Here is a 26,042-nt window from a genome sequence, read left to right on the forward strand (position 1 = left end):
CCATTACCACTGAGGTGTTAGTGAAAACAAGGAGATTAAGAGTTTGGAAGGGGACGCCTTTAATCCCAGCACCTGGGAAGGAGCTATCTCAGTGGGACGTGACCAGAAGGATCTGAACACTCTGAGGCCAACCCAGGGCCGCAGCTGCCCATCCTGTGAAACCCAACAACTTGGAGGTGTTGGTGAGATTGCCCTACTAAACAACCTGCTCATCTGAGATCCATTCGGGAGAGGATTCAGAATCCTACAGTCTGCAGTCTGAGGAAACAAGATCAGCTGAGGAGTTGACGAATGAGCAAAATGTGACCTGAGAACACAAAAGAAGGCGCTGCCCAGCCACCGAACCAGATCACCAGAATCATAAGCCTACACTACACCGACTGGAAAGGTAAGCCCCCATCTCCAGACCGGCAGATCAGGTCTATAGCCCCTAGGCCCTACCATCGGAGTCTCAGGGGCCAGACAGCTACCTTTCCCTGCTCCCCACAAAACAAACAAAACAAAAAAACCAAAAAACCCAACCCCTCTGAACCTAACAACCACTGAAACCATAAGCACACCCTGCACCAACTGGGAACAACTGCTCCGTGAGACAGAACCCACTAACACTGATTGGACTAAGCTGCTCCTGAAGAAACAGAACCCAACAGCACGATTTAACCAAGAACTCCTAGTGGATCAAGACTAAACAATTAGAACAAGAGAGGCACCTTTAGACACAGACACCGCCTACACCGAGCAGAGGAAGAGATGAGTAGATGCCAGTGCAAATATACAGGCAACAACATAAAGACCTATATGACAACATCCATATGACAACATCAGAACCTAGCGATTCTACACCTGCAAGACCTGAACATACAATGCAGAAGAAGCAGAAGTCAATCACAAAAATGATTTTAGAAGATGATAGAGGCCCTTAAAGAGAAATGAAAAAACCCCTTAAAGAAGAAATAAAAAATTCCCTTAAAGAAATGGAAAAAAAAAATTTGGAAGAAATCAAAGAAAGCCAAGAAAAAGCAATTAAACAGATGAAAGAAACATTCAAGATCTTGAAAAATGAATTTGAGAAATAAAGAAAACACACTGAGGGAATGCTGGAAATAGAAAATCCTGACTAAAAACAGGAACTACAGAAACAAGCATAACCAACCGATTGCAAGAGATGGAACAGAGAATCTCTGACACTGAAGACACAGATAGAGAAAATAGATTCGTCAGTCAAAGAAAACACTAAAGACGTAACACAAAACGTCCAGGAAATTTGGGACACCATGAAAAGACCAAACCTAAGAATAATAGGGATAGAAGAAGGAGAAGAATACCAACTCAAAGGCACAGAAAATATATTCAACAAAATCATAGAAGAAAACTTTCCTAACCTAAAGAAAGAAATACCTATGAAGATACAAGAAGCTTACAGAACACCGAATAGGCTGGATCCAAAAAAAAAAAAAGTCCCCTCGCCACATAATAATCAAAACACTAAACACACAGAACAAAGAAAAAATATTAAGAGCCAAAGGAAAAACCAAGTAACATATAAAGGCAAACCCATCAGAATAACACCAGACTACTCAATAGAGACTATGAAAGCTAGAAGATCATGGACAAATCATGCAGACACTAAGAGACCACGGATGCCAACCCAGACTATTATACCCAGCAAAACTCTCAATCACCATAGGCGGAGTAAAAAAAAATATTCCAGGATAAAACCAGATTTAATCAATACCTGTCCACAAACCCAGCCCTACAGAAAGCACTAGAAGGGAAAATCCAACCCAAAGAAGCTAAACACATCCATGAAAAATCAAGCAATAGATAATCCCACACCAACATACACCAAGAAGGACAACACAACACCAAAAAAAATAACAGGAATTAACAATCACTGGTCATTAATATCCATCAATATCAATGGTCTCAACTCACTTATAAAAAGACACAGGCTAACAGAATGGATAAGAAAACAGGACCCATCCTGCTGCATACAAGAAACACACCTTAACTTCAAAGACAGACACTACCTCCGAGTAAAGGGCTGGGAAAAGGCTTTCCAAGCAAATGGACCTAAGAAACAAGCTGGTGTAGCTATCCTAATATCTAATAAAATAGACTTCAAACTAAAATCAATCAAAAGAGACCAGGATGGACATTACATATTTATCACGGGAAAAATCCACCAAGATGAAGTCTCGATTCTAAACATTTATGCTCCAATACAAAAGCACCCACATTCATAAAAGAAACACTACTAAAGTTTAAAACGCACATCAAACCCCACACATTAGTAGTGGGAGATTTTAACACACCACTCTCACCAAAAGATCTACCAGACTGAAACTTAACAAAGAAATAAAGGACCTAACAGATGTTATGACTCAAATGGACCTAATAGATATCTACAGAAATTCCATCCTAACACAAAAGAATATACCTTCTTCTCAGCACCCCATGGAACCTTCTCAAAAATTGACCACATGCTTGGACACAAAACAAATCTCAACAGATACAAAAAAATTGGAATAACCTCCTGTATCTTATCAGACCACCATGCCTTAAAGTTAGAACTCAACAACAACAAAAATTATAGAAATCATGGAAACTGAATAATGCCCACCTGAAACATCAATGGGTCAAGGAAGAAATAAAGAAATTAAAGATTTCCTAGAATTCAATGAAAATGAAAGTACAACATACCCAAACTTATGGGACACTATGAAAGCAGTGCTAAGAGGAACATAGCTCTAAATGCACACATAAAGAAGATGGAGCAATCCATACCAATGAATTAACAGCACAACTGAAAGCTCTAGAACAAAAAGAAACAAACTCACCCAGGAGAAATAGACGCCAGGAAATAATCAAATTGAGGGCTGAAATCAACGAAATAGAAAACAAGAGAATACAAAAAAAATCAATGAAACAAAGAGTTGGTTCTTTGAAAAAATCAACAAGATAGACAAACCCTAGCCAAATTAACCAAAAGGCAAAGAGAGAGCACCCAAATTCACAAAATCAGAAATGAAAAGGGAGACATAACAACAGACAATGAGGAAATCCAGAGAATCATCAGATCATACTTCAAAAACCTGTACTCCACAAAAATGGAAAACCAGGAAGAAATGGACAATTTTCTGGATAAATACCACATACCAAAATTAAATCAAGACCAGATAAACCATTTAAATAGACCAATAACCCCTAAAGAAATAGAAACAGTCATCAAAAGTCTCCCAACCAAAAAAAGCCCAGGACCAGATGGTTTCAGTGCAGAATTCTACCAGACTTTCAAAGAAGAACTAATACCAATCCTCTTCAAAGTGTTCCACACAATAGAAACAGAAGGAACACTACCAAACTCTTTTTATGAGGCTACAATTACCCTGATACCCAAACCACACAAAGATGCAACAAAGAAAGAGAACTACAGACCAATCTCCCTCATGAACATTGATGCAAAAATACTCAACAAAATATTGGCAAACCGAATCCAAGAATACATCAAAAAATCATCCACGACCAAGTAGGATTCATCCCAGGGATGCAAGGATGGTTCAACATATGAAAATCAGTCAATGTAATACACCATATAAACAAACTGAAAGAAAAAACCCACATGATCATCTTAGATGCTGAAAAAGCCTTTGACAAAATCCAACACCCCTTCATGATAAAGGTCTTAGAAAGATCAGGAATACAAGGAACATTTCTAAACATAATAAAAGCAATTTATAGCAAGCCAACAGCAAACATCAAATTAAATGGAGAGAAACTCAAAGCGATACCACTAAATTCAGGAACAAGACAAGGCTGTCCACTCTCCCCATATTTATTCAATATAGTACTAGAAGTTCTAGCTAGAGCAATAAGACAACAAAAGGAGATCAAAGGGATACAAATTGGCAAGGAAGAAGTCAAACTTTCACTATTTGCAGATGATATGATAGTATACATAAGTGACCCCAAAAACTCTACCAGGGAACTCCTACAGCTGATAAACTCCTTCAGTAAAGTGGCAGGATACAAGATCAACTCAAAAAAATCAGTAGCCCTCCTATACACAAATGATAAAAGGGCTGAGAAAGAAGTCATAAAAACATCACCCTTTACAATAGCCACAAATAATATAAAATACTTGGGATAACACTAACTAAACAAGTGAAGGACCTTTTTGATAAGAACTTTAAATCTCTAAAGAAAGAAATTGAAAAAAAGCAGTGATTGTGCTTTGGAGGCTAGACTTCAGAAAGGAAGAGCCAGGGGACCCACCATGGAGGCCACCAAGCCTGGTCAGGACCAAGCTGCAGCTAGCCTGGGGTCTCAGCATAGACATAATAGCAGACCTTTAATTTGGGGAGTAGATCTGAAGGACCTTCATGTAAAGTGGTGAAAGATTTTTGGGGAACAGAAAACGCCAAGGCAACCAGCATTTCTTCTCTGGGCTCTGCATGGATGCGGGACCTGGATCAGAGGTTGCGCAGGCACAGATGCAGGCTTCATCAGCTAACAGGTGAGCCCTGGCATGCAGGCAGGCATGGAGCAATGGAGGCTGGGAGCACTAGCTTAGGGCTGGGTAACCACGGGCTTGGAGATCTGAGGAAATTTCCATAGCAGATGGGGGACCCAGACTGAAGCGCGGAGACTTTCAAGAGTCACGTGGAAGGCAGTGAGGAGGAACCAAGGAAAAGCATGCCCGGAGCAGGGGACTTCCTGGAGTTCCAGGGTGACTCAGCGAGGGTGAAGCACAGGGCGTGGGGAGGGTGGAGGTGTGAGGAGGCAGCGACAGCAGGTCTACACTCAGCCAGACGTCCTGGCTTTCCTGAAGGAAAGCAAAGAAACCAGCGGGTGTCGACGTTACGTGAGGCCAAAACAAAACCGCCTTCCACAAGCTCATCAGCTGCTCCAAAACCGTCCCCCAACTCTCTCATCTCGCACACCACCAAGGCTTCCCTGTCCTCAGTCACCATGTTCCAGGTCCTAGACAAATAGAGACATGCCTTATGACCCAGAGTAGAGCAGGTATCAACCCATCCAGCTCCAGGCTGGCTCAAACTGGCCTGCCCAGCCCATCCAGTTCATTCTGGAGAAATCCTACCAAAGGCCTGGGCCACTGCCTAGACAGACAGACAGACAGACAGACAGACAGACACACACACACACACACCACCACCACCACCACCACGTACCTATGGCCATGGCCATGTATGATATGGTGTGCCCTCCCCTTGGGAGCAGTGAGCAAATTTTTCTTTCAAAAGCGAGTATCTCCATGTGTGTCACCCTGCCACACTTAATTCAAACAAATCTGTTTCATATCCAGTCGGGATGGAGCTGAAGAGACGGCTCAGCAGCTAAGAGCCTGGACTACTCCTCTAGAGGACAACAGATGTTTGGTTGCCAGCACACATGTTGGGCGACTCACCACGGCTTGTAACTCAAGCTCCAGGGGATTCGACGCCCTCGTCTGACCTCTGGGAGCAAAGACTCACACCTGTATATACCCCACAGAGACAGGACACACATATGCACATAAATACACAATAAAATAACTCTCTCTCTCTCTCTCTCTCTCTCTCTCTCTCTCTCTCTCTCTCTCTCTCTCTTAGTGTTTTTGAAGACAAGGTTTCTCTGTGTAGCCCTGGCTGTCTTGGAACTCACTCTGTAGACCAGGCTGGCCTCAAACTCAAAGATCCACCTGCCTCTGCTTCCGAGTGCTGGGATTAAAGGTCCAGCAACATCGAGTAATAAAATAAAACTTTTCCCTCCCCGAGACAGGGTTTCTCTGTGTATCTGCTCTAGCTGTCCCAGAACTCCCTCTGTAAACCAGGCTGCCTCCTGAGTGTTGGGGTTAAAGGCATTCGATACTACTGCCAGGCTTAAAATAAATCTTTATAAAGAATATTCAGTCGGGTGCACACCTTTAATCCCAGCACTCAGAAGGGAGAGGCAGGTGGATCTCTGTGAGTTTATGGCCAGCCTGGTCTACAAACAGTTCCGGGACAGCCAGGACTTCATACAAAGACAGTCTCAAAAACCAAAACCAATCCAGCAAAGGATAGTCATAAATGGTGTGTGCTGCTGCTTGCTTGCTGGGTGGTGTGTGTGTGTTGTGTGTTAGCATGTTAAATTTCTTAAGATGGGTCTTTTTTTTTTTTTTTTTTGGTACTTTGAGGCAGGGTTTCTTTGTGTGTAGCCCTGGCTGTCCTGGAACTCACTTTTGTAGACCAGGCTGGCCTTGAAATCAGAGATCCACTTGGCCTCTGCCTCTTGGCTGCTGGATTAAAGTTATGTACCACTGGCAAGATGAGTCTTGTGTGTGTGTGTGTGTGTGTGTGTGTGCCTTCCCACCATGTTCAAGCACACACTGGTGTTCTTGCCTGCATGTATATCTATCTGTATGAGAAAGTCAGATCCCTAGAACTGGAGTTACAGATAGCTGTGATCTGTCATGTGGGTGCTGGGAATTGAACCCACGTCCTCTGGAAGAGCAGCCAGTACTCAACCACTGACCTATCTCTCTAGCCCAGGCACACATTTGGTAAACAGACCTGTATACAGGCAAAACACCTATACACATTAAAACAAATAATAAAAATTTAAAGCCAGCTACGGATAGCACACGCCTTTAATCTCAGCACTTAGGAAGCAGAGGCAGGTGGATCTTTGTGATTTCGAGGCCAACCTGGTCTACAGAGTGAGTTCCGGGACAGCCAGGGCTACACAGAGAAATCCTGCCTTGAAAAACAAAAACAAAAATTTAAAGAGATTTCATTATTGTATCTTTTGAAATAGGGTATCTTTTCTTTATCTTCAGGTCTTCCTGGAGCTCACAGCAATCCTCCTGCCTCCAAAGTGCTGGAGTACCAGATGTATGTCACCACACCTGGCTATTAACTTATTATCATCTTTTTGTAGTCCTGGGATGTAATAATGACAGCTTACATGCATGGTATGTCCATGTACAATGCCCTGAGCTCTGCCCATAGCATCACATACAAACAAACAAAGGCATTCTGGAGACTGGATGGTGTGGAGGATGGATGACCTTTCTTCTGATCCAGTGAAGACCCCTAAGGAAGGTCAGGGTATTTTTGGAAGAACTTGAGTCAGGTTGGGTGGAAAAAGCCTTTCATCCTGGCACTTGGGATGGCTGTGGCAGAGGATCAGGAATTCAAGGACAACCTCAGCTACCATCCAGGTTGGCCCAGGCTATGTGAGCTCTGCCTCAACAAAGCAACAATAGAAGCTGGGGAGATGGTTCAATGGATGGGAGTATTTACTGTGCAAATCTGAAGACCCGAGTTTGAATTCCCAGCACGCACTTAAAACCCAGCATGGGGGCTGGAGAGATAGAGGGCTTGGTGGTTAAGAATGTTGCTGCTCTTCCAAGGCCTCAGCTTGGCTCAGCACCCCCACCAGATAGCTCACAACTGTCGAAACTCCAGGTCAGGGAATCCAATTACTGTTCTAGCATCCAGGGGGACACACACATGGCATACGTTCACACAAACAGACATACATACCATAAATGAAAATACATTAAAAAAAAAAACAAAAACCCCAGGCATGGCTACACAGCCCATTGCTGAAGGTCAGATGTGGGCAGACTGGGAGCTCAGTGGCCATCCAGTCAACCAAAAAGGACAACTTCAGGTTCCGTGAGAGACCCTGTCTACAAGGAATAAGGTAAAGAGTGATAATGCAAGATGGCTGTCCTTCCTACACACACACACACACACACACACACACACACACACACACTAAAACATGTCTTCTGTCCTCACTTAGCAACTTCAGTTGGACAGCAGCTGAGGCAGGTGGTCTTCCCCAATTGTTCCCTCTGAAGGACGTTAATGCTCTATGGAACCACTTCATAAAACCAACCATTTGTGCTCTGCCTGCAGCCTGCAGCCTGCAGCCTGGTGCTGACTTCCCTTGACTGACCATTTTCAGGCCACATCCCTTTCCCACCCCATTTCTTTTCTTTTCTTTTTTTTTGGTTTTTCAAGACAGGGTTTCTCTGTTTAGTCCCTGCTGTCCTGGAACTCACTTGGTAGCCCAGGCTGGCCTTGAACTCTGAGATCCGCCTGTCTCTGCCTCCCGAGTGCTGGGATCACCTGGCCCCACCCCATTTCTAATTGCCTTTAGAGTCAGGCTCCCTTTGCACACACCACAAAGTTTCCTCTCGGGGAACAGCTGACTCCAGCCCCTCCGATGTCCCACAGCATACTCCTCTCTGAGAACAAATGGCTTTGGGGACCAAGGCAGCATGAGAAGGAACATGGGAAAATGGAGATGTGCTTTGAAGCCTGTGGGACGGTCTGATGTCCTGGCACTTGATCAGGTCTAAGTACCTCTAAAAGAAGTGAGGCAAGGCTTCAGTGAAAACCGCCGGTAAGGAGTCGGAGGAGAGGGAGCTCAGTTGACACAGCACTTGCCTTGCAACATAAAGACACGAGTTCAATCCAGAACACACTAGAAAGAAAAGTAGGGATAAAGGGAACTTCAAATCCAAAATTCTGCTCCTCAGGTTTGGATTAATAAGATCCTCTCATACTAAAGTTATCTGACTCTAGAAAATTCCAGATGGCACCCTGAGCCTCACAGGCATGCATCTGTGCACACATACACCTGCACACATTATCCCCATACACACCACACCGTTCCAAGAGCCCCAAAGCCAAAGCTGCACCGTGACAGTGACAACAGGGGTCTTGAAGGACACTCTACACATCTCCCTTTAGTAATTACAAGACAACTCTGGCAGGAGCTTGCTGCCAAGCCTGACTCCCTCATGGCGGAAGGAGAGAGCCACTGCAAGCTGCCTTCTGACCTCCACCCACTCACACACAGACAGTAAACAAGTAACAAAAAGTTTACAAAACTGATCTGTCTCACCAATGCACGAAGAGTGAGGTATCCTAGGATCTACATTTAAAAAAAAAAAATCTACGTCAGGTCTAGAAAGATGACTCAGGGCTTTAAGAACACTGGCTGCTCTTGCGGTTCACAAACACCTGTAATTCCAGCTCCAGAGGATCCAACACCTTCTGCGGGCTTTGGAGGGCAACTCCTGCTCCTCCTACTCCCCCCACAATACACATGTGGCAGATGCACATAGACACAGACAGACACAAAAGTAAAAAATGAAAACAAATAATTTCTTTAAAAATCATTAATGTAGTCCATTAACATCACAGGGTTGCATTAGCAGATTTGGACTCGTCTTTTCATGAAACAATGGACAAAAGTCTCAGACAGAGGACCAGAAAGCATCCTTAAGTTGACAAAGCACACCAGGAACCTCGTCAGGAATGGTGGTGCATGCTGTAATCCCAAATTCAGAAGGCAGAGGTGGAAGGAGTGCCTTGAGGATTCATGGTGCTAGACACAGCAGCCCAGACACACGGTCCTTGCACTGGGGAGGCCGAGGCAGCTCAAGTATGAAGTTAACCTGAGCCACATAGTAACACCTGCCTCAAAAACTAAAAACAGGGAGCCAGGTGGTGGTGTGCACGCCTTTAATCCCAGCACTCGGAGGCAGAGCCAGGAGGATCTCTGTGAGTTCGAGGCCAGCCTGATCTACAGAGCGAGATCCAGGACAGGCACCAAAACTACCCAGAGAAACCCTGTCTCAAAAAAACCAAACAACAACAAACAAAGTTGGTACATATACACAATGGAAATATTATTCAGCTGTATAGAGAAATGAAATTGTGAATTTTGCAGAAAGATGGACAGCTCTGGAAAGGATAATATTAAGTTGGGTAACAAAAATTCAGAAATAAAAACTGCACTGTCAGATAGCTCAGTGGTAAAAGGACATGTTGCCAAGCCTGATGACCCGAGTTCAAGACCAGAATCCACAGTGGGAGGAGGGAACAGACTCCAGAAGCAAAGTAGCTTCTGACCTCCACATGCACGCCCACTCCCCTCAAAATAAATGTTAGTTTAAAAGAGAAGGGCAAAAATAGTGGGCTCTTCTTCACATAGGGACCCAGCCTGTAATATATACATGCCTACATGAAAATAGGGGAGCAGAGAGGAGCCTGCTAGGGTGAGGGGGGACGGTACAGGGACCTCTGGGAGAGCCAAGAGTCAGGGAAAGGAAGCTGCCAGAGGGAAAGCAACCACAAAGACACACTTTGTTCAAGAATGTCAGTAATGTCTAACACGTTTATATACAACAAAAATGTAAAAGGGGCCCATGAGAAGGGGGTGTGGCACGCAGGGCACCAGGGAGCCCTGTGCCTCAGTGCTGACAGGAAGCGGCCCTCACCGGCCTGGAGTTTGCAGCTGCCTTCAGTGTTGTCAGCCCACGTGACCCAGGGAGCTCTCAAACAGCTCAGACGGACAAAAGTTGCCTTTGCCACAGTGTGAGGCACAGATGCCTGTGTCTCCAGACAACCATCAACCATTCTGTTTCCAACCGCCCCTAGGTCACCTCCAGTCACCTGGAAGCAGTTCCCAGACTGAGTCTGACTCTGACTTCTTAGGCGTCTCATCACGATGAGTCTGTCAGCTTTTGCCGAGTGGAAGCCCCCTGGCTCCTGGCAACCGAGATTACCTTAAAATTTTAAGGCTTCTGTTGCCTGAGGAGTCCCAAGAAAATGCAGCCAGCACACACTGTCCATGAGAAGGGCTCAGGACTTTTGACAGAAGTCCAAAGGAACTATGACTCAACACCGACCAAGGACCTGGAGAAGAGATTCCAGATCCTCAGTCCTAAACTGATACCCTTTAGAAACGCTCATGAACGTGTGGGGTGCAGTCAGTACACTAACCTATGGCACACAGAGGGCCACTGAGGAAACTAGAAGATAGAAAAGCCTTCCATGTGCTTGGATTGCTGCAGCGTTGTGAAAACAGCTATATTACTAGAAGCAATCTGCAGACTCAGTGCCGTCCCCATCAAAATTCCAGCATCAGTCTTTAGCAAAAATAGAAAAAGCAATCCTGAACTGTGTAAGCCTGTCTTCCCAGCGCTTGGGAGGTGGGAGCAGGAAGATCGGGAGTTCAAGGTCATCCTTGACTACATAGTGAATTGGAGGCCAGACTGGGCTACAGGAGACCCCATCTCAAAAACTAACCCTGGGCTGGTGAGATGGCCTCTTCGGTAACGGTGCCTGTAATAAAGCCTGAGTTGATTCCTAGTATTTACATGGAAGAAAGAACTGACTCATCCAAGGTATCTTTTACCTCCGTCAGCAAGTCTGCACACACAACACACACACACCACACACACACACACACACCACACACACACACAACTAGATGAATGAATGTCTGTCACGGGCAGTGCCTCATTCTGGGGTATCTGGGTGTGAGAGCCTGTCTGTCCTGTGTTCTATGAATGTCCTTGGAGCTTGTCTGGAGGGTCTAGCTTGGATGCAGGCTACTTGCACGCTGGTGACAGGACAGTCCTCCTCTTCCATTGGCACACACGTTGGGAGGGGACACCAGCAGAGGCAGCCAGTTTGAGCCCATTCAGCCCGGGTTATGAGTAGGTCACACACAGTCAGCGAACACTCACACCCTCCCTCCGTCCTTCTGTTCTTTCATCAAGTGTAGCTTTAAAGTATTTTGTTGTACAAATTGTACTCACACATAAAAACCAGTGGGAACTTAAAATTCATTACACATTTACTTCATTAAAAATGTTTTTAGGGGGTTGGAGAGATGGCTCAAAGGTTAAGAGCACTGACTGCTCTTCCAGAGATACCTGAGTTCAATTCCCAGCACCCACAGGGTTCCAAGGAACAGGTGTTATTCACTGCAATAACATTTCAGCTGAAATGCAGATGGCCTGTATTATACTCTTGATACCACTGTAACAGGTCAAGCAGGTTTCCAATGTCAAAGGAGGACATTAATATCAACTTTCTAATTTATAATACAATTATTTTCTTTTTACAAGCACACAGGTCAGGAATAAATACACAAAGAGATTTGGATATAGATGTAACAGAGTAGAAATTTTACTAGGTGTGATCCTAATGACCTGGGCGTGGGTACTGAGTGATAGTCACTTTCTTTACAAACCCAGGCATGTCATCTGGATTCCACATACCTTAGTTTTCTGCTGTACAAGAATGTTACAGGAGTGATGCAGACATCTTTTTTTTTCCATTTTCTTAAATTTTTATTACTAAGAAATTTTCTATTCATTTTACATACCAACCACAGATCCCCTCTCCTCCCTCCCCCCTCCCCCCATTTTAAACAATTTTTATTTAGTGCACTGTGTGTGTGTACTCGTGTGGAAGTTGGAAGTTCACCTGGGGGAGTGGGTTCTTTCCTTCAGCCAAATGGGCTCCGGGATTCAGCTCAGGTCATCAGGCTTGGAAGCAAGTGCCTTACCTGCTGAGCCCCTCACCAATCCCCTTCCTTTCTTTAAACACACTTGATAGTATGAGAAAGATGAGAGGCTTCACGTGGGGCATGAAAAGTTCTTGATGGACAATTGAGCAAAACTGACCTTGGAGCTATGGAGAGACAGAGGAACACTGAGAGACTAGCTGGGTCACAAAGACTTGCAAAGGCCTGGTCCAGCCAGCTGATGAGGAGAGAGGGGTTGACTCCACCTTCTGGGCTGACAAGCTGTCAGGCTGCAGTCTGTGTCCACTGGCATCCAAGGGGCAGACGCTCAATGACTTCACACTTCTTCCCATGTGCTCTAGATCTGTCTTTATTTGTGGGGGGGTAGGTGCTCCTGTGTGCAGGTGCACACAGAGGCCAGAAGAGAGCACAGGATCCTTTGAAGATGGAGGTGCTTTCAGAACGGCCCAGCGTGGATGCTGGGAACCGAACTGGTGTCCTCTCCAACGGCAGCAAGAGCTCTTAACAGCTGAGCCATCTCTCCAGCCTCTCCTATATACTTTAAAGATATAGTATGTGTACCATGTGCAAGTCCGATGCCTTGTGAGGTCAGAAGAGGATATTGAGTTCCCTGAGACTGATGTACAGATGGTTGTGAGCCACCATGTGGGTGCTGGGAATCAAACCTTGGTCCTCTGCAAGAGCAGCAACAGTTCTTAAGCACTGAGCCAACCATCCAGCCTCATTCCATGTACTTTAAAACATATCTTGATTATTTACAGTATTCAGTATGCAAACGATATTTTCACAGTTGTTATCCAGTGCTGCTTAGAGAATTGTTAGGAAAGAGGTACACACTCTTTCTCTTTTGTGTAAAGGGATTAAGATTATGTGACAGGTTTTTCCTGGAATTCCCCAGGTAGTAGTCCAGGAGGCCTGGAATCCTGGAACTCCCTCTGCATTCCAGGCTGACCTCATACAGCGATCCCCTTCAATACATTTCCCTTCTACTACATTTGTTGTGTATGTGTGTGCACTAGAGTGCAAGTGTGCAAAGGCACATGTGTGGAGGTCAGAGGACAACGTTTAGTTCTCTTCTCCACTGTGTTGGTCAAGGATTGACCTCAGGTCATCGGGCTTGGCAGCAGGCAGCCTGACCTACTGTGCTATTTTGTCAGCCCTCGATAAATTTTCAGGCTAAGGTGGGTTGACTGTCGATGTAGAACCCACAACAGGAGTGCCGGCTCTACTGTGAGGGAAAGACCCAGCCATGCTGTGTTTCCTCTGGAGCGGAAATACTTAAGGACCGCAGCCTTCTCAGGACTTAGGTGATCTTCAGAACCCTGAAGCCCAAAGAAGGAAGGGAAAACCAGAATCTTCCAAAGTCTCAAAAGCTCCAGACAAAAGTGTAAGAGGCAAGTTTTTCACAACTATTTTAACAGGTAAAGAGTAATACTCCCTTCCCCAATATTATTATTATTATTTTGACACAGCCTGGCCTTGAACTACTTTTTCCTGTTCCAGTCTTCATGCCCAGGTCACTAATTTTTTAAAAACTGGAAACATGAACCTGGGGAGGTGGTGGCACATACCTTTCATCTTAGCACTCAGTAGGCAGAGGCAGCAGATCTCTGTGAGTTCAAGGTCAGCCTGGGCTATAGAGTGAGTTCCAGGACAGCTAGGGCTACACAGAGAAAGCCTGTCTGGAAAGCTAATCAATCAAACAAACAAACAAAAAAAATTGACAATATGCTATGAACAAAGGACTAACGCATTTTAAGATTTTATATGAAGAGGTGGGAGACCAAATGTAGTGGCGCACACCTTTAATCCCAGCACTAACAGGCAGAGGCAGGACAATCTCTGTGAGTTCAAGTCTAGCCTGATTTACATAGGCAATTCTAGATCAGTGTCATATAGTGGATCCTGTCTCATTTAAAAAAAAAAAAAAAAAAAACAACATTAAGAACACTTGCTGCTCTTACAGAGGATCCAGATTCAGTTCCTAGCACTCACATAGTAGCTCACAATCATGTGTAACTCTGGTTCTGCAGGCATTAGACATGTATGTGGTACACACACATACATGCAGACAAAACACATACACAAAGAATAAAAATTCTTCAAAAAACAACAGCCAGGGTTGGAGATTTAGCTCAGTGGCAGAGCACTTGCCCAAGGCCCTGGGTTCGATCCTCAGTTCTAAAAGAAAAAAACCAGCCAGGCGCTGTGGCACATGCCTTTAATCCCAGCACTCAGGAGGCAGAGTCAAGGCGGATCTCTGTGAGTTCAAGGCCAGCCTGGGCTACAGAACGAGATCTAGGACAGGCTCCAAAACTACACAGAGAAACCCTGTCTCAAAAAACCAAAACCAAACAAACAAACCACCAACAACAGTACAAAAGAATCAGGAGGTGGTGGTGAGGTGGCTGAGTGGGTAAAGGCCCTTACCACCAAGCCTGGTGACCTACCTGAGTTTGATCCCTAGAAGCCACAAGATAGAAGGAAAGAGCTGACTTCTGTAAATTATACTCTGACCTCCGTAAGTGTCCTGTGCATGCGCCATGGGCATGCATGCATGCATACACAAAATAAAAATGTAATAGAAATTAACTTCTTAGCCTTCAAACAGACAAGGGCTTTTATTCCTTCACGAGCACTGGCCACCTGGGCAGACTGGAATCTTCAAGATTTCAGCCTTGGGGCTATCCTGGGCCCTAGATGCCTGGAGGCCACACCTGAGCAGAGCTCAGCTCTTGAGTAGCTCCCTTTCCAGAACAGGACACAGGCAGTTCCCCCAGACACATCAAAATGTTCCTTTAGTGGTGACAGTTCTTGGGTCTCATCTCTTCTTTTCCCGAAGCCTAATCCTTCTAGACCAGTGGTTCTCAACCTTCCTGATGCTGCGACCCTTTAATACAGTTCCTCTCGTTGTGGTGACCCCCAACCATAAAATTACTTTTATTGCTACTTCATAACTATAATTCTGATACTGAAATATCTGATATGTAGGATATCTGATATCTGACCCTTGTAAAAGGGGTCTAGACTCTCTAATGGTAATTAGATACCATGACATTTTACTGAGTGCCAGGTACCAGGCACTATGAGAATTCAAAGTACAACAAAGCCCTCTCTTGGAGACTAACCACAGGGACTCACAGGAAAGCTGATCCCGCCTGGCTCCAAGTTCCTCTATGGAGCAGCTTCTGTTCCACTAGACATCCTCAAAACTCAGGAGAGCACTGGGGCTGCCTCGGACTCCCCAGCACCTGAGTCGCTCCGAGCGCAGGACCAAGGAAGGGCAGGTGCTGTGAGGGGAGAGATGTTGGCCTGATGGACGTGCAGGAAAATCTGGGTCAGGAGAGTGGAATTTAGAGCTGGTGAGATGGCTGGGGGTGGGGTAACGCGCTTGTTTCCCGGAAGCCTGATGAGCCGAGTTCACTGCTCAGAACCTATGACAGAAGGCCTACAGTGCTGTCCTCTGATCATCACTCACACCACACCGTGTGTACACCCCCACATACCCTAATAAAAGATACATTTGAGGGCTGGGGATTTAGCTCAGTGGTAGAGCACTTGCCTAGCAAGCGCAAGGCCCTGGGTTCGGTCCTCAGCTCCAGGGTGGGGGAGGGGGATACATTTGAAAAGTGGAATGCAAAGCGCTGGAGGCAGGGCAGCATTCCTGACTTCCAGAGAGAGGCTATAAAACCCAAGAGTCAGCATTCCACACAGAGCTAGGGAAATGTCTGTATTTGCCTTGCAGGAGCACAAAGCCCTGAGCTCAGTAAAATTGAGGTTGGTTGGTTGGTTGGTTGGTTAGTTTGCAGGCAGGGTCTCAGGTATTTCAGACTGGCCTCAATATATAACCAAGGTGAGCATCGCCACACGAGCTTCATGCGCTTCTGAAGCGCACACCCAGAGATCCTTGCATGTGTATTGGAGCTAAGTGCTCTATCACCTGAGCTGCACTCCCAGCCTTAAGGTAGTTTTTGTTCTTCTTAGTAAACTGATCTCACTGCAGGGCTAGAGTACATACTGTCAGACCCTAGGGAACTACCCTCACCTCAAAACAGACGGTTTTAATAAACATTCATGCTCCAAAAGACATCCAGCGCTTTCCTGTTTTCGAATCATCCCAGCAGGTGTTAATGCAGTAAACTGCCTTGTAAAGCAGACTTCCGCGGTGCTGGCTGCTGGCACTGGTGTGGGGACAAGGAACAGGTGTTCTTAAAAACTGCTTTGACTGCCAGGTATGGTGGTGCACACCTTTAATGCCAGCACTTGGGAGGCAGAGGCAGAGGCAGGCAAATCTCCGTGAGTTGGAGGCCAGCCTGGTCTACAGAGTGGAAAGTGGAATGGTGGCTAGACTCTGGGGTGAAGGGCACTGGCTGCTCTTGCAGAGAACCTGGGTTCCATTCCCAGCACCCACATGGCACCTCACAACTGTCTGTAACTGTAGTTCCAGGGGACCCAATGCCCTCTTCTGACTTCTGTGGGCGCCAGGCATGTATTTGGTACACATACATTCATGCAGGCAAAATACTACACACGAATTAAAAAATAAATCTTTAGTATCTCTGTGAGTCCTGGTCTATACAGCGAGTTCCAGGTCAGCCAGGGCTACACAGAGAAACCCTGTCTCGAAAAACAAACAAAAACTTTATAAAAGAGAAAAAGGAAAAAGAAACTGAGAGTTGCAAACTCTGTGGAACTGTGCAAGCAGGCTTCGGGTTTTCTCCAAGTTTGACTCTCCAAGGCGTCTGCCGATTTGGCTGGGAACATCTTTCCCTGGCTCCTTGCAGTCTCTGGAAGTACTGTCCCTTTTCCATCTAGCTTCCTACAGCATGCCAGTCTTTTCCTTACAGTTTAGCCACAATTTATATATGTGTATATTTTTTCCATTTCCTTTCTCTATCCCAAACCCCCAAACTCATGAAGCAAGGACTACTTCAGCACCCGGAACAGTGCCCTCACTTAGTAAGTGTCCAGTATTTTTCAAGCTCATTTTAAAAATGGGTCCTAGGGATGGCAAGATGGTCAGTGGTTAAGAAGCATTTGTAAACTCTGGGCTTGGGTTCTAGCACCCACATGGTGACTCATAACCACCTGTAACTCCAATTCCAAGGAATCTGACCTCCTCAGGCACCAGGCACATACATGGTACACATAAAGACATGTAGGCAAGATACTCACACACTTAAAATAAAACAATCTTTAAATTTTTAAATTATAATAAAAATGGGTTCTGAAGTCAGATGCATGCCTTTAATGCCAGCACTCAGAAGGCAGAGCCCGGTGGCTCTCTGAGTTTGAGGGCAGCCTTGTTTACACAGTGAGACCCTGTGCCCTCCTCCCCCAAAAAGGAGGGGCTTCTTCAGAGACTGGAGGGATGGCTCAGTCAGGAAGGTGCCTGCCTTGCAAAAACATTAGACCTGAGTTCCGATTCCCCGGGACCCATATGATAAAGCTTGGCATGATGGTGTCTGCAGCGCCAGTGCTGTGGGTGTAGGGGACGTCAGACAGAAACAGAAGGATGCCAGGAACTGAGCTCACCGATCACTTCTGGGTTCAGTGAAGCACTCCCTTAAAAATACAGCAATCGGGCTGGGCGGTGGTGGCGCACGCCTTTAATCCCAGCACTCAGGAGGCAGAGGCAGGAGGATCTCTGAGTTCAAGGACAGCCTGGTCTACAGAGTGAGTTCCAGGACAGGCAGGGCTACACAGAGAAACTTTGTCTCAGAAAACAAAAAACAAACAAAAAAGGTGGTGCCCAACGAGTTGGCAAGAGTTTCCACCTAAAACCTGAGAAAAGATTCTAAAACGGAACTAAAAACAGCTTCCTAATTGTCTCTCTCAAATGAGCAGCAGCTGCCGGTTTGAGTTACTTGTGGGTTTCTGGCGTGTGCGCTTGACCTGCAGTATGGCGGGAATGAGGCCTCTACAAGTGGCACATTAAGCTGCGTCATAGATTTAGCCTTTGCTAGTACAAAACAAAAAAAGTAGTTTCTGGGCTACACGCTGCTTTGATAGAAGCATAGACCCACTATTTCTGAGAATTAATGGCTCCCAGAGCTGGCGGAAAATGTACCACCGCCATGTTGGGAAGCTGAAGTGGGCGGAGCCAGCAGCCACAGCGCCATTTCAGGCTTAAAAGGCTGCAGTTTAAAGCAATAGGCTCAAGGTAATATAAAAAATAAGCCATGTAAAGATGGCTACCACACAGAGAATCTGGATTATGTTTCTCTTTGATATTCGTAACTGAAGAAAAACATTTGATTGCAAAAGCTGTTGAGTTATGCCAAAATGTATATTTTAAAGGTACCTTGACTTCAAAATTTGGATGTAAGGATATGTTGCTTTGGAAGGAGGCTCTGCTTTTGTTTCCACAGAAGGCCAGAGGCTATGGATTTGTTCCAGATTAAGATACATCAGGTTTGACCAGCCAAGACCCCCTGAAAGATCTCCGATGACACCATGGCCCAGATGATCCAACATCCAGAATCATTTCAAGGCAGCTGGCTTAGACAATACAGTCTCACGGACTACTCCATGATCCTAAAATTTTCTTTGCGTCCCCATAAGATACAGCGGCCCCCCCTCCAGCAGGAAGTAGTAAGAGAAGCTACGCCCAAATTCCCAAATATACCAAGCTGGCTTTGGAGATGTGTAAAAGTTAAAACCTTCATTTTTAAAAAAAGAAAGGGGAAGTGCTGTGGGATGGTCTGTATGTCAAATTGCTCTGATTGGTCAATAAATAAAACACTGATTGGCCAGTGGCCAGGCAGGAAGTAGGTGGGACAAGGAGAGAGGAGAATTCTGAGAAGTGGAAGGCTGAGGCAGAGAGACAATGCCAGCCACGGCCATGACCAGCAGCATGTGAAGATGCCGGTAAGCCACCAGCACGTGGCAAGGTATAGATTTATGGAAATGGATTAATTTAAGCTATAAGAACAGTTAGCAAGAAGCCTGCCACGGCCATAGAGTTTGTAAGCAATATAAGTCTCTGTGTTTATTTGGTTGGGTCTGAGCAGCTGTGGGACTGGCGGGTGACAAAGATTTGTCCTGACTGTGGGCAAGGCAGGAAAACGCTAGCTACAAAACGGTAATCAAATAATTAGTCCTGAGGTATCCTTTGGGGACCTATCCAAGAACTGAATCCATTTTGGGCTTCTGCCAAAACTCCTTCTGTCCTTCTGGAGCAGCAGTTCTGCCTGCTGTCACTCCACGTCTACAGAAACCTAAGCCTGGAAGATGGCTCCATGGGTAGAAGTAGTTGTTGTCAAGATCCTTAACACAAATTTGATCTCATGAACCACATAGTGGAAGGAAAGACCTGACTTTTCCACGTCTTCCATGCAAATGCCTCCATTCCACAAACAAAATGAAAAAAAAAAAAAAAAGAGCATGCCAAAGGAAGCCAGCTGATACTCACCTCAAACCATACATGCACTGTGCGATTATTCATTTGTGCACATACACACAAAACCACATCCAAACATACACCTAGACACACACACATGAAAGAAAAACTTTTAAATGGGTTATTGATGGCTGGGCTGGGGCTCAGTTCGTAGAATGCTTTGCCTAGCATGCATAAAACCCTGTGTTCAATCCCAAGCATCACATAGGCTGTTTGTGGTGGTGCATGCTTGTTATCCTAGCATTCAGGGAGGCTGAGGTAGGAGGGTCAGAAGTTCACAATTATCCTGGCTATATACAGAGCTATATGGTGATTTTCAGGCTAACCTGGGAAACATGAGATCCTATCCCAAACAAGCAAGCAAGCAAGCAAGCAAACAACAAAAAGAAAAAGAATCCTTGGGGTGTGGTCAATGGGTGGCACATGCCTCTCATCCCAGCACTCTGGAGGTAAGCAGGATGATCAGGAGTTCAAGGCTTTCTTTTATTCCATAGAGAGTTTGAGGCCAGCCTTAACTCATGTTGGCGATACCACATGGGGGTTATGTGCACTCGTTACTCTTTCGGAGAACTTGAGTCTCCTACACACATTTTGGGGGCACACACATATACACATATTAAAAAAACAAAAACAAAACAACAAAAACGTTAAAAAGAAGGGTGCCAGCCAGGCATGGTGGCACATGCCTTTATTTGTTGTTTTTTGTTTTTTTGTTTTTTTCGAGACAGGGTTTCTCTGTGTAGCTTTGCGCCTTTCCTGGGACTCACTTGGTAGTCCAGGCTGGGCCTCGAACTCACAGAGATCCACCTGGCTCTGCCTCCCGAGTGCTGGGATTAAAGGCGTGCGCCACCAACGCCCGGCTTGTTGTTGTTTTTTAATTTGTTTTTGTTTTTTGAGACATGGTTTCTCTGTGTAGCTTTGGAGCCTGTCCTGGATCTCACTCTGTAGACCACCAGGCTGGCCTCGAACTCCCAGAGATCCGCCAGGCTCTGCCTCCTGAGTGCTGGGACTAAAGGCGTGGCGCCACCACGGGCCGCCTTTAAATCCGTACTCCGGAGGCAGAGGAAGGAGAATCTCTGAGTTCCAGGACAGCCTGGGCTACACAGAGAAATCCTGTCTCGAAAAAAAGGAGGAGGAAGGCGAAGAGGAGGGGGAGGAGGGGGGAGAGGAGGAGGAGGGGGAGGAGGGAGAGGGGAGGAGGGGGAGGAGGGGGGAGAGGAGGAGGAGGGGGAGGAGGAGAGGAGAGGAGGGGGAGGAGGGGGAGAGGAGGAGGAGGGGGAGGAGGGAGAGGAGGGAGAGGGGGAGGAGGGGAAGGGGGAGGAGGAGGAGGAGGAGGAGGAGGAGGAGGGGTAGGGGCAGGGTACCCTCTTAGGTACACACAGCTCCCCGTATCCGTTTCTGAAAGTTCTCAACGGATCCTTCATCAAATCACCCTAGTTCAGCTCTTGAGTCTTCTCTTCAACTGTGTGCCTCGCAAACTTGCGGTCCTCGCCCCGGCCAGTAACAGATAACTAGATCACTTACCCTTCCAACGTCCCGTGTTCCCCGGGCTCGGCCCTCACCCCCTTTCCTCACGAAGCCATCCTCCACGCCCTCTGGCCAGGGCCCGCCCCGCCTGTCCATCACTCCAAGCTCTGCCGCACCTGTCCCCATCCTCATCCCGCCTCCGCCTGTTACCTCCCTGCCTGGGCGCCGCACCTGGCCTGAGCCTCGTCCAGGCTCTGGTCGGTGATGGCCATGATCTGCTGCAGGACGTCGCTCGTGTCGCGGCCCAGTGGAGCTGCGGGCGCCCGGCGGCGCGGGGCGGGCTGCGGCGGCACGGGACGCGGCGGGGCGGCCATGGGCATGGGCCGGGCAGCGCGGAGGGACAGGTCCTGCCCAGAGTTCTCGCGCGTGCGCAGCAGCCAACCGCCGCAGACCCAGGCGCCACGCCCCCTCACGCTCACTAGCCAATCGCCGCCGCGTACCGTCCACGGACACGCCCCCGCAGGCGCCGTTCACCAATCGGCGCGGTGCACCGCTCTCTCCCGCCCGACGCGCCCTAAACAGTCTTTTCAACGGATGCTGAGGAACCGGTTGAGGGTTGTCTAGGAAACTGCGATTCTCTTCGGCATCCTCCCCAGGACCCGCGCCCCAGCCCCACGCCCTGTCCCCCTTCCCAGAGACTGGCTAGAAACTAGCCTTCTCAACGGCCACCGAGCCCTAGTCGAGAGTTGCCATGGTAACGATGACCACCACTTTATGGCTCCAGTCCCCATCAGAGGCCCACACTCCTTCTCTCTGGTCCCCGGGTCGGCTCAGGTTCCCACTTCTTCGCAGGACCCAGGTTCTTCGCAGCCCCCAGAACCCGCCCCCTCCAATCTCTGAGTTTCATTCCTCGGAGGCCTGCATCCTCACCGCCTCCACTTCTTCAGAACTTTTCAAAAATTTGTGGGTGGACATGGTGGCACATGCCTTTAATCCCAGCACTTATAGAAGAAGCAGATCTCCGTGATTTCGAGGCCAGCCTGGTCTACAAGTGAGTTTCAGTACAGTCTGGGCTAAGTACAGAGACCTTGTCTCAAAAATAAATAACTTGAGACAGAGTCTCATGTAACCCAGCCTGGCCTCAAATTTGTTATGTAATGAAAATTGACTGAATTTGCTAGTGGAGCATGATTCAAGCTTCTGGTTTTCTGCTTCTATCTCCTAAGTGCTGGGATGCCTGATGTGTGCTGCAGAGTCCTATTTGTGTGGTGTTAGGAATGGAATCCAGGGCTTCGTGCATACCAGACAACCACTGTACCAACTCAACTACACCTGTTTCCTAGTTTTTCACCTTGTGGAGACAGGGTGTTGTATAGCCCAAGCTGACATCAAATTTACCAGTAGCAGAAAATGCCCTGGAGCTCCTCAGAATTCCCACTCCCCAGTCCTGCCTCTTCCTCAGGGCCTCCCATACCTGAGTCCCAGGCTCCTCAAAATCTGGCTCCGTTTCACAGTCCTTCCCACCAGTCCTAAGGGCCCTCCACACCCTTCTCAGAACTCTGCAGACCTCAGAGCACCAATGTCCCTGTCATGTGACTTTTTCTGGGGGGAGCCATCCCTGATAAGAGGATAGCCTGACCAAAGAGACAGTTTCCCTCACGTCCAGTTTTGTGAACCAGGGACTTTATTGAGGTTACAGGAGCAGGGGCAGCTACAGCACTGAAGTGTGTCACTCACACTCTTATGAGGAGAGGGGCCCCATGTCTCCTCTTTCTACAAGAGCACATTAGTGGTCCAGTCTTGTGAGGTCCTGTGGGAATGAACACAGCTGCTGAGTCAACATGGCAGTGGCCATATCCAACCTGGAGGGATAGCTATACAACTGTTTCCCACAATCCTGGGCCCCTGTGGGGGTCCCTTCTGGCGGGTCCCCAGAACTGTTCCCTCTATGCCCCTTATACCTGGCTGAGAGGCCAGATGAAATGTGCAGACGACCGGAAGGAAGCTAGGACCGAGCACTTCTCTCCACTAAAGTCAGCTCTGTAAATTGTTTTAGCAAAATCCAGTTTAGGAATGACCTCAACCTGTCTGTTCTTTTAAATATTCTGTTGTGTGCGCATGTGGTGTGTTGGTGTGGTGTGTGAGAGAGAGAGAGAGAGAGAGAGAGTGTGTGTGTGTGTGTGTGTGTGTGTGTGTGTGTGTGTGTGTCTCGGCACGCCTTTAATCCCAGCACTCGGGAGGCAGAAAACAACTCTCAGGACTTGGTGCTCTCCTTCCATATGGGCCCAGGGATTGAACTCATGTTGCAGGCTTGGCAGAAAGCACCTTTACCTGCTTGTCTTAGGCCTGTTCATTCCTTCCAACCCCAGCATTCCAGGTCTAGCAAATGCTAGCATGTGTCTAAAAAAATGAATGCCTACTCTTGGGCATACCAAAACTAAGACAGAACCCTCACGGGCCTTTTGTTTGGCATTCATGACATGACAACAGGCTCAAGAGAAAGTAGAAGGGACACAAATCTCTCTGCAAAGTCACAGAACCTCCCAGAATCTGTTTGATCTGCGACAGAATTCAGAGGAAGGCTCAGTGAGGGTTACCATGGCTGGAAATCCCATCATCTTGGTTCTGTCAAGCAGCTGGTGGGGGATGGTGAGACCTGAGGGGCGCCCGGCAAGAATGCAGAGGATGAGGGAAACCGTCTGGTGAAGGAAACCATAGGCTTGGCCCCAGCAACAGGAAGTAACAGAACCTTGAAGGGGGCGAGGGTGGAGCCCTGCACAAAATGTCAGCCAATGGTGCAGCACTATGCAGGCCTGGTTTGGTGGAAGGGAGAGGACTGTGAATTCCAGTGGTCTAAAAAGACAAAAACTTGATGTCACCCAGCAGAGGAGAGATCAAGCTGGGCTGAGGGAGGGGAAGGATAAGCAGTTAGTGTGTGAAGACCGCAAAAATCCACATAAATGCAGGTGTGGAGTGACCCACTATAACTCCAGCCTCGAAGGGCAGTGACAAAGGACCCCCTCCCCAGGACAGCTGCCCGGTGAGACGGTCAGGTCTGACTGAAAGGCCCTGCTTCATCGAGCCCCCAGCGATGATTCCTGACACAAACCTCCACATGCACACAAAGGTACAAGAACACCCACATTCGTGCAAACACATGCGCACGGCTAGGCACTCTCTAATCCCAGCTCTCGGGAGGCAGAGGCAGGTGGATCTCTAAGTTCGAAGCCAGCCTGGTCTACAGAGCGAGTTCCAGGACAGCCAGGGCTACACAGAGAAACCCTGTCTCAAACAAACAGAAAAAAAAAAACATAACACTTATAAAGTGGAAGAAGGAAAGAAAAAAAAAGCTGACAAGTCCCTCAACACAAGCTGGACAACGACGATGGAGGACAGACCTAAGTACAGGGGAGAGCTGACCAGCGGGGGTCCCAGAGGACTGGACTGGCTGCCTCAATACCCAAAGTGACACAGGTCCAGGAGGCCTGGAACTCCATGGACATGGGGACAGGGTCCTTCACGGACACCTGGCAGTTCCTGGGTTGTCCCCTTGAGAGACTCACATTGGGTCAAGAACTACCCAGGCCCTCAGCTCAGTCTGTGTCCTCACAGAGGCAGGGATGGGCATTTTCCCTTTGGAAATGGTTCCTGTGACAGAGCTCTGTGGTGGGGAACTGCCCAGTGTGTGCAAAGTCCCAGGATGGGGAAAGCAGAGAACATTTACTGTAGAGACAGAGATGTTTTCAGTTCTTTGGAAATGGATGCTTTAATGCCTGAAGAATTTGGCTTAAGATAAGACAGAGGTTCAAATTCCTGCTGTTGCTCGGCATGTGGATGCAAAGTGAGACTATAACTCTGGCTGCTCTGGGGAGGTGGAGCAGGGAACCACGCTCATGGTCCACACTGACTGCCAGGGGCTCCTCTGGGCAGAGATAGGGCTCATCTTAGGCCTGGCATATCTGAGGCCTTGGGGGACTAAGGGGTAAAGTCCAGGTAAGTTCGTGACTTAATTCCAGGCCCCATGGGACACGGAAGCCCCTTCCTCGGGGAGTTTTCTGTCCCTCTTGGCATGTCTGTGTCATTTCCAAGCTGTGTAGTCAGACACCATCTCCATCTGCACATGCTGCCTCAGGCTTGTCATCCCAGCATCAGGAAGCAGAGGCAGGAAGACAGCTGAGCTACACAGTGAGTTAAAGAATGGCCTGAGCTATGTTGTGAGATCTTGTGTCTCAAAATAATAATAATAATAATAATATTAATAATAATAATAATAAAACAATAACAATACTGGGGATGGCAGGTTGAAAGAATAGGCTTACAAAAACCAGAACTCACCCTGGGTTCTTGAGGAGGGAGACAGGTAGAAGGACAGCCGACAGAAAAAAATGACACAAGACTCCAGGAAGAGACAGCAGCCCGGATGGCAGTGCACAGTTCTAACCCCAGCACACAGGATTTGCAGGCAGGACGGATGCAAGTTCAAGGCTAGGCCTAAAAAAAAAAAAAGCTGGGCGGTGGCGGCGCACGCCTTTAATCCCAGCACTTGAGCACTTGGGAGGCAGAGGCAGCCGGATCTCTGTGAGTTCGAGGCCAGCCTGGTCTACAGAGCGAGATCCAGGAAAGGTGCAAAGCTACACAGAGAAACCCTGTCTTGAAAAAAAAAAAAAAAAAAAAAAAAGGGGGCGGGGGGGGGGGGTGGGTGCAGAATAGGAATGAGATCAGGGCCAGGGGATTCCATGTTGAAGGATTCTCAACAGCTCTGAGACATGATAGATAATTCCAGGACACAGGGGCAGATTGTCTGAATTAATGGCAAAAAAACCAGCCA

General features: G+C 47.2%; 1 protein-coding gene across 2 annotated transcripts in view; it reads right to left on the reverse strand.

Annotated features, from left to right (window-relative positions):
• Pbx4 (PBX homeobox 4) overlaps window positions 1-21,665 on the reverse strand; it is a 45,984-nt gene extending 24,319 nt beyond the window's left edge. For both annotated transcript variants that reach the window (XM_037211881.1, XM_037211882.1), the window contains exon 1: window positions 21,446-21,665. In XM_037211881.1, the coding sequence (XP_037067776.1) occupies window positions 21,446-21,594 (149 nt within the window). In that variant the 5' untranslated portion in view covers window positions 21,595-21,665. The remainder of the gene's footprint in view (window positions 1-21,445) is intronic.
• Window positions 21,666-26,042: the final 4,377 nt, after the last annotated feature.

The sequence above is a fragment of the Peromyscus leucopus genome, chromosome 17 (genome assembly GCF_004664715.2).
Source record: "Peromyscus leucopus breed LL Stock chromosome 17, UCI_PerLeu_2.1, whole genome shotgun sequence".
Classification (NCBI taxonomy): Eukaryota; Metazoa; Chordata; class Mammalia; order Rodentia; family Cricetidae; genus Peromyscus; species Peromyscus leucopus.